A 16,626-nucleotide genomic window follows, 5' to 3' on the forward strand; every position below is an offset into this window, starting at 1 on the left:
TTATTCCCTGCACCCCCTTTCTCCCCGTCCCCTTCCCCCCCCCCCTCCACCTTCCCAGCTCCACTCTCAGCTCACCCCCCCCGCACCCCCCTCCCCCCTCACAACCCCTTCCCAGCCCCCCCTTGCACCATCTTCCCCCTGCACCCCCTTCCCCTGCACCCCCCCCATCCCCTTACAGCCCCCTTCCCAGCTCCCCCTTGCATCCCCTTCCACCGCTCCCCCTCGCACCCCCTCCTCCCACCGGCATCCTCCTACACCTGTGTAGGGGCCCTAACAACCCCACTGCCTTGTGGGCGTCTCGGGAGAGACTAAGGCTAAGGGAGTAAACCCTAACAGAAAATCCAGAGCGGAACCCCGTAGGCGGTCATGTGTCACCCTTGGCATGTTTCCGGCAGTTCCTGCAGCCATACCGGTGCCAAACGTCGTGCTCTGCACTCCTTTGGACCCCACCAGAAAGGCCGAGAGGGGGGGTTTTGATGCTTGGGCAACTCTCAACCTCCATACATTCGCCCAGGCATGCGCCATGGAGAGGTCACTCCATAGTCGCCTCACAGCGACCAAAACAACACGGAAGGCAGCAGTTGCGGCTTATATGTCCAGCTCAATTGGTGTAGAGATTGGGCGCCACGGGTTGCCTTTGTCGGTGGGAGAGGTCATCGCACCTCACTGGACAGCTACCGCCTGCCTCAAACCGGGCAGCCCCCGGTCAATAAGGTTCTGTCCCGCCACAGTCCACCTGCTTCAATGGGTGCTTGGAGCTCAGGGTCATTGCCCGAAAAGTGGACTGCAACACCGCACCAAACAACATGAAAAAAGGAAAGAAGGTACCAGCCCTTCGCATTGCAAGCTGGAACGTCAGAACTATGTGTCCTGGCCTGTCGGAAGACCTTACACAAATCAACGATTCTCGGAAGACCGCCATCATTAACAACGAGCTCAGTAGACTCAATATAGACATTGCAGCACTTCAGGAGACACGCCTCCCCGCGAGTGGATCTCTAGCAGTGCAAGACTACACCTTCTTCTGGCAGGGTAGAGATCCTGAAGAACCAAGACAGCATGGAGTGGGCTTCGCCATCAGAAACTCCTTGCTCAGCATGATAGAGCCTCCCTCAAATGGCTCGGAACGCATACTGTCCATCCGACTACTCACCACCTCTGGTCCAGTACACCTACTCAGCATCTATGCTCCAACACTCTGCTCCCCACCTGAAGCTAAAGACCAGTTCTACGAGGAACTCCATAATATCATTAGTAACATCCCCAACACCGAACACCTGTTCCTGCTGGGGGACTTTAATGCCAGGGTTGGGGCCAACCATGATTCATGGCCCTCCTGCCTTGGGCGCTATGGCGTTGGAAAGATGAATGAGAATGGATAGAAACTGCTTGAGTTGTGTACCTATCATAACCTCTGCATCACCAACTCGTTCTTTCACACGAAACCCTGTCACCAGGTTTCATGGAGGCACCCAAGATTGTGTCGTTGGCACCAGCTAGACCTCATCGTCACAAGGCGAGCCTCCTTAAACAGTGTTCAAATCACACGCAGCTTCCACAGTGCAGACTGCGACACCGACCACTCCCTGGTGTGCAGCAAGGTTAGACTCAGACCAAAGAAGTTGCATCATTCCAAGCAGAAGGGCCACCCGCGCATCAACACGAGCAGAATTTCTCATCCACAGCTGTTACAAAAATTTCTAAATTCACTTGTAACAGCCCTTCAAAAGACTCCCACAGGGGATGCTGAGACCAAGTGGGCCCACATCAGAGACACCATCTATGAGTCAGCTTTGACCACCTACGGCAAACGTGCGAAGAGGAATGCAGACTGGTTTCAATCTCATATTGAAGAGCTGGAACCTGTCATAGCCGCTAAGCGCATTGCACTGTTGAACGACAAGAAAGCCCCCAGTGAGTTAACATCCGTAGCACTTAAAGCAGCCAGAAGCACTGCACAAAGAACAGCCAGGCGCTGCGCAAATGACTACTGGCAACACCTATGCAGTCATATTCAGCTGGCCTCAGACACCGGAAACATCAGAGGAATGTATGATGGCATTAAGAGAGCTTTTGGGCCAACCATCAAGAAGAGCGCCCCCCTCAAATCTAAATCAGGGGACATAATCACTGACCAACGCAAGCAAATGGACCGCTGGGTTGAGCACTACCTAGAACTGTACTCCAGGGAGAATGTTGTCACTGAGACTGCCCTCAATGCAGCTCAGCCTCTACCAGTCATGGATGAGCTGGACGTACAGCCAACAAAATCGGAACTCAGTGATGCCATTGATTCTCTAGCCAGCGGAAAACCCCTGGGAAGGACAGCGTTACCCCTGAAATAATTAAGAGTGCCAAGCCTGCTATACTCTCAGCACTCCATGAACTGCCTTGCCTGTGCTGGGACGAGGGAGCAGTACCTCAGGACATGCGCGATGCCAATATCATCACCCTCTATTAAAACAAAGGTGACCGCGGTGACTGCAACGACTACCGTGGAATCTCCCTGCTCAGCATAGTGGGGAAAGTCTTTGCTCGAGTTGCTTTGAACAGGCTCCAGAAGCTGGCCGAGCGCGTCTACCCTGAGGCACAGTGTGGCTTTCGTGCAGAGAGATCGACCATTAACATGCTGTTCTCCCTTCGTCAGATACAGGAGAAATGCCGCGAACAGATGCCCCTCTACATTGCTTTCATTGATCTCACCAAAGCCTTTGACCTCGTCAGCAGACGTGGTCTCTTCAGACTACTAGATAAGATTGGATGTCCACCAAAGCTACTAAGTATCATCACCTCATTCCATGACAATATGAAAGGCACAATTCAACATAGCGGATCCTCATCAGACCCCTTTCCTATCCTGAGTGGCATAAAACAGGGCTGTGTTCTCGCACCCGCACTTTTTGGAATTTTCTTCTCCCTGCTGCTCTCACATGCGTTCAAGTATTCAGAAGAAGGCATTTTGCTCCACACAAGATCAGGGGGCAGGTTGTTCAACCTTGCCCGTCTAAGAGCGAAGTCCAAAGTACGGAAAGTCCTCATCAGGGAACTCCTCTTTGCTGACGATGCTGCTTTAACATCTCACACTGAAGAGTGTCTGCAGAGTCTCATCGACAGGTTTGCGGCTGCCTGCAATGAATTTGGCCTAACCATCAGCCTCAAGAAAACGAACATCATGGGACAGGACGTCAGAAATGCTCCATTCATCAATATTGGCGACCACGCTCTGGAAGTGGTTCAAGAGTTCACCTACCTAGGCTCAACTATCACCAGTAACCTGTTTCTAGATGCAGAAATCAACAAGCGCATGGGAAAGGCTTCCACTGCTATGTCCAGACTGGCCAAGAGAGTGTGGGAAAATGGCGCACTGACACGGAACACAAAAGTCCGAGTGTATCAAGCCTGTGTCCTCAGTGCCTTACTCTATGGCGGTGAGGCCTGGACAACGTATGTCAGCCAAGAGCGATGTCTCAGTTCATTCCATCTTCGCTGCCTCCAGAGAATACTTGGCATCAGGTGGCAGGACCGTATCTCCAACACAGAAGTCCTCGAGGCGACCAACACCCCCAGCTTATACACACTACTGAGTCAGCGGCGCTTGAGATGGCTTGGCCATGTGAGCTGCATGGAAGATGGCAGGATCCCCAAAGACACATTGTACAGCGAGCTCGCCACTGGTATCAGACCCACCGGCCGTCCATGTCTCCGCTTTAAAGACGTCTGCAAACGCGACATGAAATCCTGTGACATTGATCACAAGTCGTGGGAGTCAGTTGCCAGCGTTCGCCAGAGCTGGCAGGCAGCCATAAAGGCGGGGCTAAAGTGTGGCGAATTGAAGAGACTTAGCAGTTGGCAGGAAAAAAGACAGATTCGCAAGGGGAGAGCCAACTGTGTAACAGCCCCGACAAACAAATTTTTCTGCAGCACCTGTGGAAGAGTCTGTCACTCTAGAATTGTCCTTTATAGCCACTCCAGGCGCTGCTTCACAAACCACTGACCACCTTCAGGCGCTTACCCATTGTCTCTAGAGATAAGGAGGCCAAAGAAGAGAAGACTATTAATTTACTTTCATTTGTTTCAATACACGGTGTCAAGAAAACATGCTATGCTGAATGAGGATTTTTAATTTATCGGTTGGAAATCTCCATTAAACTTTTAAAAAAGGAAAGCTGGAATCCTAAAATTAACTTTAAAAAAACTGGCAGCCAAGATGGTCACCACAATTTGCATTCAAATTAGAGCATGGCTACCCAACCTGAACCCGATGGGACCCGATGACGTGCCGGGTTTGGGCTGGGTCGCTCTTCCGGGTCCGGCCTTCGGGCTCGGACTAGGTCGGACACACTCTATCACCACCTCCGGTAAGTGGCTCCAATGTTAATGTACTTTTTGGACTAGAAAGGTTGTTTAATTACAGTTTTTCTAAGCTTGTGCAGATAAGCAACAATGTGAAAAATGGAAGCTAGGTTAACTGATGGGTTGGGTCCGGCGCGGGAACAAATGAAAGGACTCGGGCCGGGTTCTGTCGGGCCCGGGTTGGGTTTCATTAGCAGATCCGAGGAAGCCTTTAATTCAAATACCTCACATTCCTGGACATCGAAGTGGAGCTGCCTGTCTAAAAAGGCTCCCGTCCAGGTCAATGACTTGGACAGTTGAGTAAATTATCTCGGATCACCTACATTACAGGACATTCAAAGCCATCTTGGAGCATTCGCTAGTGGAGATGAACCTCTGGGGGGGGGGGGTAAACGTTGAAACAATACACCCTGAGAGAGATCTGGGATTCTTAGACTTTGGACTTCATTAAAGAAAAAAAAATACTAAGAACACCAAGTGACAGTCTCCCCAGGCTGTGTGAACTTGGAGTTTTTGTTACACGGGAAACAGGATTTAACAGCTAACCTGTGCAGGACCCTGGTGGGGCTGTGTGTGTGTGTGTGTGTGTGTGTCTCTCTCTCTCTCCAGGTAACATTGCATTAACTGTAACAATGTCCATGCATTGTACCTTTTTTGAATTAAACAAAAGTTTGGGGAACAACAGATCCCTGGTGTATTCTCCATCGCAACGCCTCGACCTATCAGAGTTGACTTGCCAACTAATCCACACACTTTTCTCATGCATTGTAATTGTTGCTTCCTATGAAATTTGGCATTTAAAAATTTTTATTTAGAGATACAGCACTGAAACAGGCCCTTCAGCCCACCGAGTCTGTGCCGACCAACAGCCACCCATTTATACTACTCCTACATTAACCCCATATTCTCTACTACATCCCCACCATTTTTCTACCTACACTAGGGGCAATTTGCAATGGCCAATTTACCTATCAACCTGCAAGTCTTTGGCTGTGGGAGGAAACTGGAGCACCTGGAGAAAACCCACACAGACACAGGGAGAACTTGCAAACTCCGCACAGGCAGTACCCAGAACTGAACCCAGGTTTCTGGAGCTGTGAGGCTGCGGTGCGAACCACTGCGCCACTGTGCCGCCTGTCCTGATCTGTCATGATGTGTGCAAGACAAAAAGCTTCGACAGCATGACTTTTTTTTTCAACAAGTTGATTTCTAAAAGCAATTAAAACCTCTTCAAAAAAATAGAAAGGGAGGGAAACAGGTTGAAATTCCTCTGGGTACCAAAAAGTATGGAAGATGAGTGACAATAGAGCAAATGGAAGGGGAGGTTACAGGCACTGAGCATGTAGTTCAAAGGAAAAGACTTAGGGATAGTAGGAAATAGCAGGAAGCTGAAGGGGATAAGGTAAACGTGAGTGAGGGGAGCCACTGAAGATCATATTTTCCCACAACCACACCCCAAATGCAGCAGTTGGTGGCTCCTTTCCCTGTCCCCAGTCACCATCTCTCATCCAAAGAAATTAAAAAGACAAAGAAAGCTACAGGGAGTGAGACAAAAGAGAAACCAAGATACACTAACGTAAAGACATCAGTGACCTTATTCATTGACTTAATATGTTTGACACCACAGGAAATTAAGTCTCATGTATAGCAGTCACGTTATAACATTCCCCAGCACATTGTGACACAATTGCTATGTTTAATGTAGTGACCTTGTGATGCTGCATTTGCGTGTCTGACTGCAGATTAGAAAGCTGCATGTTTTAATCACATTGGGGTCAGTTTCCTTTAGCTCAAGGGGCTGAATGGCCTACTTGTGTTATTTGGTCAAAAATATTTCTAGTGGTTCAATTTCTTTTCTCCAATATTTGGTTCTTCACCCCTGAAGATAGTCACCCTTTGATACCTCAAGTAGCCATTGTTCATAGTGAGCCAGTAGGCTATGGAACTGTGGAGGACATCGCAGCTGAAACATCCGATCTTCAGCCAATTATTTAACTTAGAGGTGCACTTCCTGTATGAATTGCTATGTAGTTATCAGGAACTACAACTTGCAATTATATAGCACCTTCAAAATGGTAAAATGTACCAAGGTACTTCAGAGGAGCATCAACAAACAAAATTTGACACCTATCCCTACAAGGAAAAATTTAGGAAAGGTGACTAAAAGCCTGGTCAAAGAGGTGGGTATTAAGGAACATCTTAGAGGATGAAAGGTAGAGAGGCGCAGGGGCTTATGAAAGGAATTCCAGAGCTTAGGGCCTGGGCAACTGAAGACATGGTCATGAATGGTGGAGCGATTAAAATCAGGGACGCGCAAGAAACAAGTACGTTTTACCTTTATTAATCAAGAGCACTGTAAAGAACTGAGACTAAGTAACTCATTGGACTGGGCATCAAACCTAGAATTTTCCTGGTCCCGATAGCTCTAAGCTGATGACTTTACCTGTGAATCATTGGATGATATTTGAACTTTTCAGAAAAGTATCAGATTTACCTCATTTGAAATTCTATGTTCGACTTACTTTGTATGGATATCCTTGAATTCTAATGTTAATTAATTGCTTCCTTTGTTTATGGATATTCTTAAATCCAACAGCTAGAATCTCATAAGGCCCTTCATTGTCCAACAAGGAAGATTTGAAGGTTAACATTGAGCAATTTTACAAATAAGCTGTCAATTAATTAAAAAGACTATGAATGTCTCATCTGCTGTTGAACGTATACTGTGCTGAAATATATTTTCCTACTTAACAGTTTCATTTTCATAAAGGAGCTGGATCTCAATACCCCAGACATTCTGAGGCAAATGGTATGGCTCAACTAGCCTGGTTTTGCATTTCACAGACAAACATCACATTATCATGTCACAACACAAAACTAAAATGCACATGAAGTCGAACAATGTTCTTTATTGGTCTCCAGCTACTTTTATTAAAAATTACATACACACAATTTTGTACCGTAGAATTGCTAGATTTGGCAGTATTAGACTTATCAAAGTTGCTTTAGAATTATGCAAAATCGAAGTCTAATTTTACTAGTAGCAAGATGCAAAATTGCAGACATTAAGTTAACAATTATTAAAAAAAATCATATGCGTGTAATAAAAATTTCAAGTTGTAGCTCTTGTATTTACTTTACTCAGCAGCAAAATTTAGTTTGAAACACTTTTCTATACACAGAAATACCACTTCTGAAAAGTTTGTGGAGATACTGGAAAACAGTGACTTTACATGTTCTTTGTGTTTTCAATACATACTCTACAGTTCAGATTCACAGAATAATAGTGAAGAGGCCCTTCGGCCCATCGAGTCTGCACCGATGCATTAAAACAGCTGACCTGTCCACCTAATCCCATTTGCCAGCACTTGGCCCATAGCCTTGAATGTTATGATTTGCCAAGTGCTCATCCAGGTACTTTTTAAAGGATATGAGGCAACCTGCCTCTACCACCCTCCCAGGCAGGGCATTCCAGACCGTCACCACCCTCTTGGTAAATCCCCCTTAAACCTCCCACCCCTCACCTTAAACTTGTGACCCCTCGTAACTGACCCTTCAACTCAGGGAACAGCTGCTCCCTATCCACCCTGTCCATGTCCCTCATAATCTTGTACACCTTGATCAGGTCACCCCTCAGTCTTCTCTGCTTCAGCGAAAACAACCCAAGCCTATCCAACCTCTCTTCATAGCTTAAATGTTCCATCCCAGGCAACATCCTGGTGAATCGCCTCTGCACCCCCTCCAATGCAATCACATCCTTCCTATAATGTGGCGACCAGGATTGCACACAGTACTCCAGCTGTGGCCTTACCAAAGTTCTGTACAACTCCAACATGACCTCCCTGCTTTTGTAATCTATGCCTCGATTGATAAAGGCAAGTGTCCCATATGCCTTTTTCACCACCCTATTAACCTGCCCTTCTGCCTTCAGAGATCTATGGACAAACACACCAAGGTCCCTTTGTTCCTCGGAACTTCCCAGTGTCAGGCCATTCATTGAATACTTCCGTGTCACATTACTCCTTCCAAAGTGTATCACCTCACATTTTTCAGTGTTAAATTCCATCTGCCACTTTTCTACCCATTTGACCATCCCGTCTATATCTTCCTGTAACCTAAGACACTCCACCTCACTGTTAACCACTCGGCCAATCTTTGTGTCATCCGCGAACTTACTGATCCTACCCCCCACATAGTCATCTATGTCGTTTATATAAATGACAAACAATAGGGGACCCAGCACAGATCCCTGTGGTACGCCACTGGACACTGGCTTCCAGTCACTAAAACAGCCGTCTGTCAATTAATACCTTCAATGACAGTAAAAGTGTATTGTGGTTCAATGGGAGTAGAAACATTCTGCAGACTTGTCTGCTTACACTGTATCCTTACAATTAATATTGCACAGAATTTCATTGCATATTGCATTAAAAACTAAAGAAAAAGCACATGGTGCAGATTGAAATATCATAGTTTAGATTTGCTCAGTATGAAACATTTCTAGTGTCAGACACTGATTTAAAAAATCATAACATAATATTTGGTTCTAAATTCATTGCACAGCCAATATTTTAACTCGCGATTTAACAGATTACTAAGCACATATGATGTAAACTTAATTATACAAGAACAATTCATAGTGCCCTTGAGGTATTAAGATTCATATAAAGAATGCTAAATTGCACTTCAGATTGTAAATTTACGACATTGTTATTAAAACACCAGTTTGATTCTTTAAGAGAAATGAATGGATTTTTTTTTTACTGCTTTATCGGAGAAGAAACCCGTCTTTCAGATTGTCATCGTCTTCCACATAAAAATTTGCTGTTCCTGTGTAATGTGCTTGTCCTGATACTTCCACGATAACAGCTTTGAAATCACCACACTTTGTTTCCTGAAAAAAAAAATTTTTTTGGTGTTGCTCCTGGTCAGTTGGCAGATAACAAAATAAATGTTATCATACAAATGTAACAGGAAAAGTGTTGTTGAAATATGAGCTATATATAAAACTTTTAGTAGCTGGACTTAATTCTAATAACCATCACAATGCTTTGGTTTTGACCAGCTTTAACAAATGTATTTTTGATAGTTACTTGTCCCCTATAAATTTGAAATTGTTAATGTTAGAAATAATGATTGTGTTTCTGAACCTAATACTCTGGTTAAATGCTAAGTAAGCCTGCTAATATGGATAGTGTGTGATATTTAATTTGCCAAGAGAAGTGATACAGACCAAATCATAGTGTGGTAAGAATTATTACAAATGTTTCTGTCTGTTTACTTAACAATTACAAAATAATTAATTGTAGATCTGCATTCAGCTCACCACCTTCAAGTGTGTGAACATCAGATGAAAGGTCACAGACCTGAAATGTTAGCTCTGCTTCTCTCTCCACAGATGCTGCCAGACCTGCTGAGTATTTCCAGCACATTCTGTTTTTATTTCAGACTTCTAACATTCACAGTATTTTGCTTTTATAAAAGTAAGGAAGTTTTGCTACAGCTGTACAGAGCATTGGTGAGACCAGATCTGGAGTACTGTGTACAGTTTTGTTCTCCTTCCTAAGAAAGGATAGAAGCAGTTCATAGAAGGTTCACTTGACTGATTTCTGGGATGAAGAGGTTATCTTATGAGGAAAGGTTGGACAGGGTGGGCCTGTATCCATTGGAGTTAGGAAGAATGAGAGGTGATCTTATTGAAACATATAAGATCTTAGATTAGATTAGATTAGAGATACAGCACTGAAACAGGCCCTTCAGCCCACCGAGTCTGTGCCGAACATCAACCACCCATTCATACTAATCCTACACTAATCCCATATTCCTACCAAACATCCCCACCTGTCCCTATATTTCCCTACCACCTACCTATACTAGTGACAATTTATAATGGCCAATTTACCTATCAACCTGCAAGTCTTTTGGCCTGTGGGAGGAAACCGGAGCACCCGGAGAAAACCCACGCAGACACAGGGAGAACCCGGAATCGAACCCGGGTCCCTGGAGCTGTGAGGCTGCGGTGCTAACCACTGCGCCACTGTGCCGCCCTCTTGAGGGGGCTTGACAGAGTGGACGCTGAGAGGATGTTTCCCCTTATGAAAGAGACTAGAATCAGGGGACACAGTTTAAAAATAACAAGTCTCCCACTTAAGATGGAGATGAGGAGAATTTTTTTTTCTCAGGGTCTTTGGGCTGTGGAACTCTCTTCCCCAGAGAGCAGTGGAGGCAGGGTCATTGAATATTTTTAAGGCTGAGTTAGATTGATTCTTGATTGACAAGACAGTCAAAGGGTATGGGGGTAGACAGGAAAGTAGAGTTGAGGCCACAATCCGATCAGCCATGGTCTTATCAAATGGCAGAGCAGGCTTGAGGGCCCGAATAGCCGACTCCTGCTCCTAATTTGTATGTTTGTTTGTATGTTATCCTACTTGCTCTATGTAATTCTCTACTTGGTGAAAATGGAGCTCCGTGTTTTATAACTAAATGTTGGTTAAATTTAAATTTTAGTAAAAAGCTGAGAAAATAGTTGAATTGGCCCCTTACTGACATTAAAAATCCTCCTTTATTGTTAAGAGATTTGGAATCAGATTTAAAGTTATCTCTCGTTTAAAATAATTGCAAGATTTAGGAAGATTAAGTTAATTTGAAGAAAAGCTTACATAAGCAATTAAAAATGGAATTTCCAATAACCATTAATTTCTGAAGCTTAAGTTAATTTCTACAATTTATGGTGAATACAGCATAGTGATACTCTAATTTCCAGATATACTAGTTATATATTACTGGTTCTTGACATTTAAATAGCTATCAGTGAAGATTTAATAGAAATATAAATGCTGCCAAGGTCTGGGTCAAAATGTGCGGTAATATTAGGTTTCAAAAAACAATATTTATAATATGTCATTCACCTCTACAGCTTTTCCTGTGAACAGCGAGTTTGTTGCTCCACTCTGAAATGTCCTGGTCTGATGCAGTAGAATCGATCCTTTGTGGTACTGGAGTGCAATACGAGCTGTCACACCTGAGCCACAGGGACTTCTGTCGACCTACACAAGACAAGTTAATCAAAAATGTCTGAAATGTTTGTTGTTTATGAATTATATTTGATCTCAGACATTAAATTCAAAATTTCTCAGCTTAAGAATCAACAGTACGGACAGACAGATTACTTTGACTTGGGGAATCTGAAAAGTGTTAAATGTTGATAGCAAACATGACAAAATGTGAGAGTGCAAGTTCCAACTATTGCCCAGGTGGCACTCAGTTCTGTTTTAATTGTAGCCCTTAGTGTTTGCAGCAGAGCTGCTCCAAAATACATGGAAATTTCTCTGATAATGAATTTTACTGGTGCTGCCCTCAGCAAGGAAAGACTGACTGACAGCAGGGAAACAAGACATTTTCAAAATTGTCAAATTTCAACTGAGTTCATCAATTCCTTCTATATATAAAAAGGGGACTACTTTGAACAAATCTGGAGGGAGTTTTCTTTCCCCATTAATTGTATAATATAGAAGGAATGTGATTTACACTTTGATCAATTAATTGTAAATTGATATTTCTTAAAAATAAGTCTGACTTATATCTTGCATAGAGTTTCAGCAAAGATTATTTTGTACTACTTTATACAGTGTAAATTGGCGACAATGAAATCACTAAAGATCATCCAATGTTTAAACTTCAAGAACTGTTCAAATGTTTGTATTATTAAGTTTATTGTAACAAAGTTTACTAATTTAGCTACTTTACCTACCTGAGCATCTGCAAAAACACAGATATTTGCTGTTGGCTCTTCGGAAAATGCATCTTTACCATCAGTTAATATAGTGCCATAGAGGAAGGCTAGTTCTTCACTGTCAGGGTGGTGGAGTTTTACCTGTAAAAAATTATTACGGAGCAGGGTTCGATATTGTTAGATCAAAAGCAATTGTTGCTTCTGGTACATACTAGCAGAAAGTCTGTTTCAACAGTTACTTATTTTCATATTTATGTGCTCTGCAGAATCTCAAAATATGAACTAACAACTAACTGTTCGTCAAACTTGTACTATGTAAAATATTTGGTATGAATATAGTTCAATTACGGTTAAACAAAAAATCAACCTGACGGTATTGAATTTATGTATCCTTCACACAAGGCGATAGTGAATTCTGGGCAAACCATTTGGTGGGTAAAGCCTCCTAGTGGAATTAGTGCGCACTGACATTGGGTGTCACCAATCTGCTAGGGTACCCACAGTATAAATTCTTATGTACATGCTGGTTCATTTGACAAGAAGCAAACCAAACAAAGTAGTATATTTTTAACAATGAAGAAAACCACATGAGGGAGGTAACTATCTTCTTCATTCAGCATCCTCCACACACTCAGAGACTGAGGAGGGAGACAGCTCTTGGGGGAAGGAGAGATCCTTTCCACCAAAACTGACCTACCAAAGATATAATCAGTAAACTGCAGTGTTTGATACATGTTAAGAAGCTATTCCATTTCGTAGTTTTACACATGCTATTGATGGACATATGTACCAGCCAGGTATGAAATCGAATGAGCTCGTTTACAGGGCCGCTGGAAATCCAACCAAATACACATTAGCAAAAAGCTCCACCATCATTTGTAAGGCTCTGTTTGGAATATAGTCTTCCTTGGATCTCAAGACCATATAAAGTTGTTGCATCTGTCTATTTGATGCAGTTCATATAAATTTCCCCAGAGTTCTAAGGATATTCAGAGGAAGTGACATTCTAACTCCTATTGGAAGTGACAGATAAAAATGGGAATCTACTTTTAGCAGGAAAGTGGTGTTCTAAGAATAGCTTGTAGAAACGGGGGCAACTTGCAGCCAGTGCCTGGATCTCATGAATTAGCAAGCTAAACCTAGAGCCACCAGAAGTATAGGTTTAAATGTATGCAATTTGAAAAGAATGCACATTAACTTGTGTAGGACCAGAACTGGATTCCAATTTGGTATGGTCACAATTTAACTTCTTGACGGTCTTCATAAGTTAACACATCAAGAGATCGATATCAATCATGCTGCAGGAGTACCACAGAGAAATAAAACTACTGCAAGATGTAAAGGTATCAGATGATATAAAATTAGAATATATTGCAACCTGAGCAAGAATGCAAGGGAACAGACAGGCCATCAGAGTAGGAAGAAGTAGTTCAGTGCAGAGAAAGGTAAAATGGTATATCTTGGGAAAAACAGTTTGAAAATGATGCATTTGCATCTGGCATTGGTATTTGCCAAGGTCAGAAATGTCACTAGAAAATGACAATCACCATAGTTTTACCAAGGTTTTGTTGCTTCACAAACTGAAAAATTTAACTCTCATGCAAACAGTGGTATCTCACTCCAAAATTTATAAATACAGTCATGCTTTACAGGATATTCAGGAAAATATTTTAAGCAAATCCAAGTCATAAAATTGTAGATTAATGTCTCAGATTTGCAAGGTCCAAGGCCTGCTTGGCAAGTTATGCCAATTCCAAACCAGGTCACAGATCTGCAGCAAGTTGAGTTCCTGCATTGTACCTGGGTGCAAATTGTGAGCAAAAACTGTCTGATCCTCATGTTGAGGTTCCACAGCTGTATGATCGGGGGAGGCTGAACACAGAACAGCATACTGGATATTTGCATTTTTACCCAAATTTTCATTAACAGCATTTTTTTGTCCTTTAGTTAGGTTTGCAAGGTATAATTAAAGTAAAATGTTTACAGGAGCACAGAACTGGTATTGTTCAATTCACTACATATTCAGTTTAGTGGCGAAGGAGGGATCCATTTCCAATGAAAAGGAAAACATAGTTACACTGACAGATGGTATACACAGCTGAAATTTGTACATTTTCACAATGTCAGGGGAAATTGGATATGGGGGTGCAAAAATTGCATAATTAATTTGCGCTTGGAATGTGGCAAGGTGAAACACTGATCAGAACAGTATGTTTTTTTTTACGTACCTGCGCTTTCACAGAATTTGTCACAGTTACTGCTGCATCTACAAGATCCCGGGTCCTGGAGGAACAAACATCCAAACCGAAACGATCCGCGCTCACGAATGCATAAAAAGCACCGCCATATGCAATGTCTACCACAATCTTCCCATGTCCTGGTATGTCAACAGTAACATCTGAAAGAAATAAGTAAATTAGTACTGTACATTCTATGTGCACATCTGTATTATAGCCCTTAACTAATGCAGGAATTCTGCCAGTCTCCTGCTGTATGTCCAAAAGACTGGTGGAACCTCTAGCGAAATTGTGTAAAAGACCATTTCCAATGCCTGGAGACATTTTACTTGTTAAAGGCACTAAAGGAATAGTTGCCCGAGTTTGTGCTCATGACTTAAATCCTCAATATTTAGCACCATATATGGGAATTAACAAACAATTTAAAATTAATGGCTGGAAAATCATGTATAGTGTGCACAAATCTCCAAGTCAGCTACAGTTGGGAGGGCTGAACAGTGTGCCAGGAAACAGGGTTAGAATGAACAGCCAACACAATGAAGCTACAATATAATTAATGGCACTTTAAACACTAAAAGCTACAGGCTATAGGAGGAGCTAAATGGTCCCACATTGAATCCAGAGAAAATCTCAGTAACTGCATTCCCATCCATGACAATCAAACAAACCAACAAGAAAAAAGGCTTCTATCCTCAACCATGTCAGAGTCCAACCCAGAAATGCAAGAGGCAAGGCTGATGTGTTTGCAAGAATCTTCAGCTCGAGTGCCATGTGGATAATCACAGATGTGAACCATATAAAAACACAAATTGCTGGAAATACTCAGTCCTGGAAGTCCTCGAGGTGGCCACACCCCCAGCTTATACACACTACTGCGTCAGCGGCGCTTGAGATGGCTTGGCCATGTGAGCCGCATGGAAGATGGCAGGATCCCCAAAGACACATTGTACAGCGAGCTCGCCACTGGTATCAGACACACCGGCCGTCCATGTCTCCGCTTTAAAGACATCTGCAAACGTGACATGAAGTCCTGAGACATTGATCACAAGTAGTGGAAGTCAGTTGCCAGCGTTCACCAGAGCTGGCGGGCAGCCATAAAGGCGGGGCTAAAGTGTGGCGAGTCGAAGAGACTTAGCAGTTGGCAGGAAAAAAGACAGAGGCGCAAGGGGAGAGCCAACTGTGTAACAGCCCCGACAAACACATTTCTCTGCAACACCTGTGGAAGAGCCTGTCACTCTAGAATTGGCCGTTATAGCCACTCCAGGTGCTGCTCCACACACCACTGACCACCTCCAAGCGCTTACCCATTGTCTCTCGAGATAAGGAGGCCAAAGAGACTCAGCAGGTCAGGCAGCATCAGTGGAGAGAGAAACGGAGTTAATGTTTCAGGTCAATGACCTTTCAGAACAGGTTATGGACCTGAAACGTTAACTCTGTTTGTCTCTCCACAGATGCTGTCTGACTTGTGGAGTATTTTCAGCATTTTGTGTTTTATTTCAGATTTCCTGTGTCAGTAGTATTTTACTTTTGTGCAGATGTGGACTGATTTGGTTCACTCGATGACATTAAAAAGCTCCTGACTACGCGGGGCACAGTATCTGCTAAGGTATTGAAGAGCTGTGTCCCACAACTCGAGTCCGGTACCGGACTTATCCGGGCTCGGCTGTTACTCCCACCTGCAGCGAAGACGAAGGCGGGGACGCTGTGGAAGCGGACGCGGCCGCTCTTGCCCTGGTCGTACTGCACGAAAGCCCGGACGAGGCCGCAGGGACAGTGGATGTTGACCTGGGTTTCAGGAGAGCTGGGCTCGGCGATCAGCCCATAGTCCAGGGCGAAGCGGCCGAGCGCCAGGATGGCGTGGCCACACATGGTGCTGTAACCCTGGTTGTGCATGAACAGGACGCCGAGGTGCGCGTCAGGCCGCTCCGAGCCCACTAGCAGCGCCCCGTACATGTCGTAGTGGCCACGGGGCTCAAAGAGTAACCTCCGCCGCAGGCCGTCCAACCGCTCCCGCACGTAGCGCCGCTTGCTGAGGATGTCGTCCCCAGGGACCTGAGGGAAGCCGCCGGTGACGATCCGCAGCGGCTCACCGCCCGTGTGCATTTCCAGCACCGACAATACGCGGCCCACCCCCGGCGGTGCTCGCAACGGCTCCATCCGGGCTTCGGCCATCCGAGTGGGCACGCGACCGAACTGAGGTCAAAGGTCAACGCCGCCGTCACCGGAAATGGATGTGTAAGGAGCCGGAGTGACGGTGTGTGCAGAAGTGGCTGTTGGATCTGATCATGGGTAAGCACGGCCTGT

General features: G+C 44.3%; 2 protein-coding genes across 4 annotated transcripts in view; one reads left to right on the forward strand and one right to left on the reverse strand.

The window, feature by feature from the left end:
• Window positions 1–7,242: 7,242 nt before the first annotated feature.
• LOC137373827 (trans-L-3-hydroxyproline dehydratase) lies at window positions 7,243–16,536 on the reverse strand. 2 transcript variants are annotated; one of them, XM_068039246.1, is made up of 5 exons: window positions 15,999–16,536; window positions 14,314–14,483; window positions 12,104–12,226; window positions 11,262–11,399; window positions 7,243–9,247 (listed from the first exon to the last, which is right to left on the reverse strand). In XM_068039246.1, exons 1-5 carry the CDS (start codon window positions 16,492–16,494, stop codon window positions 9,122–9,124), a joined length of 1,053 nt encoding a protein of 350 aa, XP_067895347.1. In that variant the 5' UTR covers window positions 16,495–16,536; the 3' UTR covers window positions 7,243–9,121. The 2 variants fall into 2 exon arrangements, with proteins under 2 accessions (XP_067895347.1, XP_067895348.1); XM_068039247.1 differs by having other exon boundaries at window positions 16,413–16,535.
• The window catches only part of jkamp (jnk1/mapk8 associated membrane protein), a 37,053-nt gene continuing 36,435 nt past the window's right edge, over window positions 16,009–16,626 (forward strand). Inside the window, exon 1 of one of the 2 annotated variants that reach the window (XM_068039253.1) lies at window positions 16,009–16,611. Coding sequence is in view for 1 of the 2 variants with exons in the window: in XM_068039249.1 (XP_067895350.1) it covers window positions 16,608–16,611 (4 nt within the window). In the remaining variant the exon portion in view is untranslated. The remainder of the gene's footprint in view (window positions 16,612–16,626) is intronic. The other variant, XM_068039249.1, reaches the window with a different exon arrangement.

Source organism: Heterodontus francisci, chromosome 9, assembly GCF_036365525.1.
Source record: "Heterodontus francisci isolate sHetFra1 chromosome 9, sHetFra1.hap1, whole genome shotgun sequence".
In the NCBI taxonomy this organism is placed as follows: domain Eukaryota; kingdom Metazoa; phylum Chordata; class Chondrichthyes; order Heterodontiformes; family Heterodontidae; genus Heterodontus; species Heterodontus francisci.

Bases quoted from the DNA above. Each gene is read 5' to 3' on its own strand.
- LOC137373827 (XM_068039246.1), bottom strand. From the start codon at position 16,494: ATGGCCGAAGCCCGGATGGAGCCGTTGCGAGCACCGCCGGGGGTGGGC. The intron at 12,227-14,313 runs GTACGTAAAAAA...AATTTTTTACAG, and splicing joins CAAATTCTGTGAAAGCGCAG to GTAAAACTCCACCACCCTGA. The intron at 9,248-11,261 runs GTGAATGACATA...TTTTTTTTTCAG, and splicing joins TCACAGGAAAAGCTGTAGAG to GAAACAAAGTGTGGTGATTT.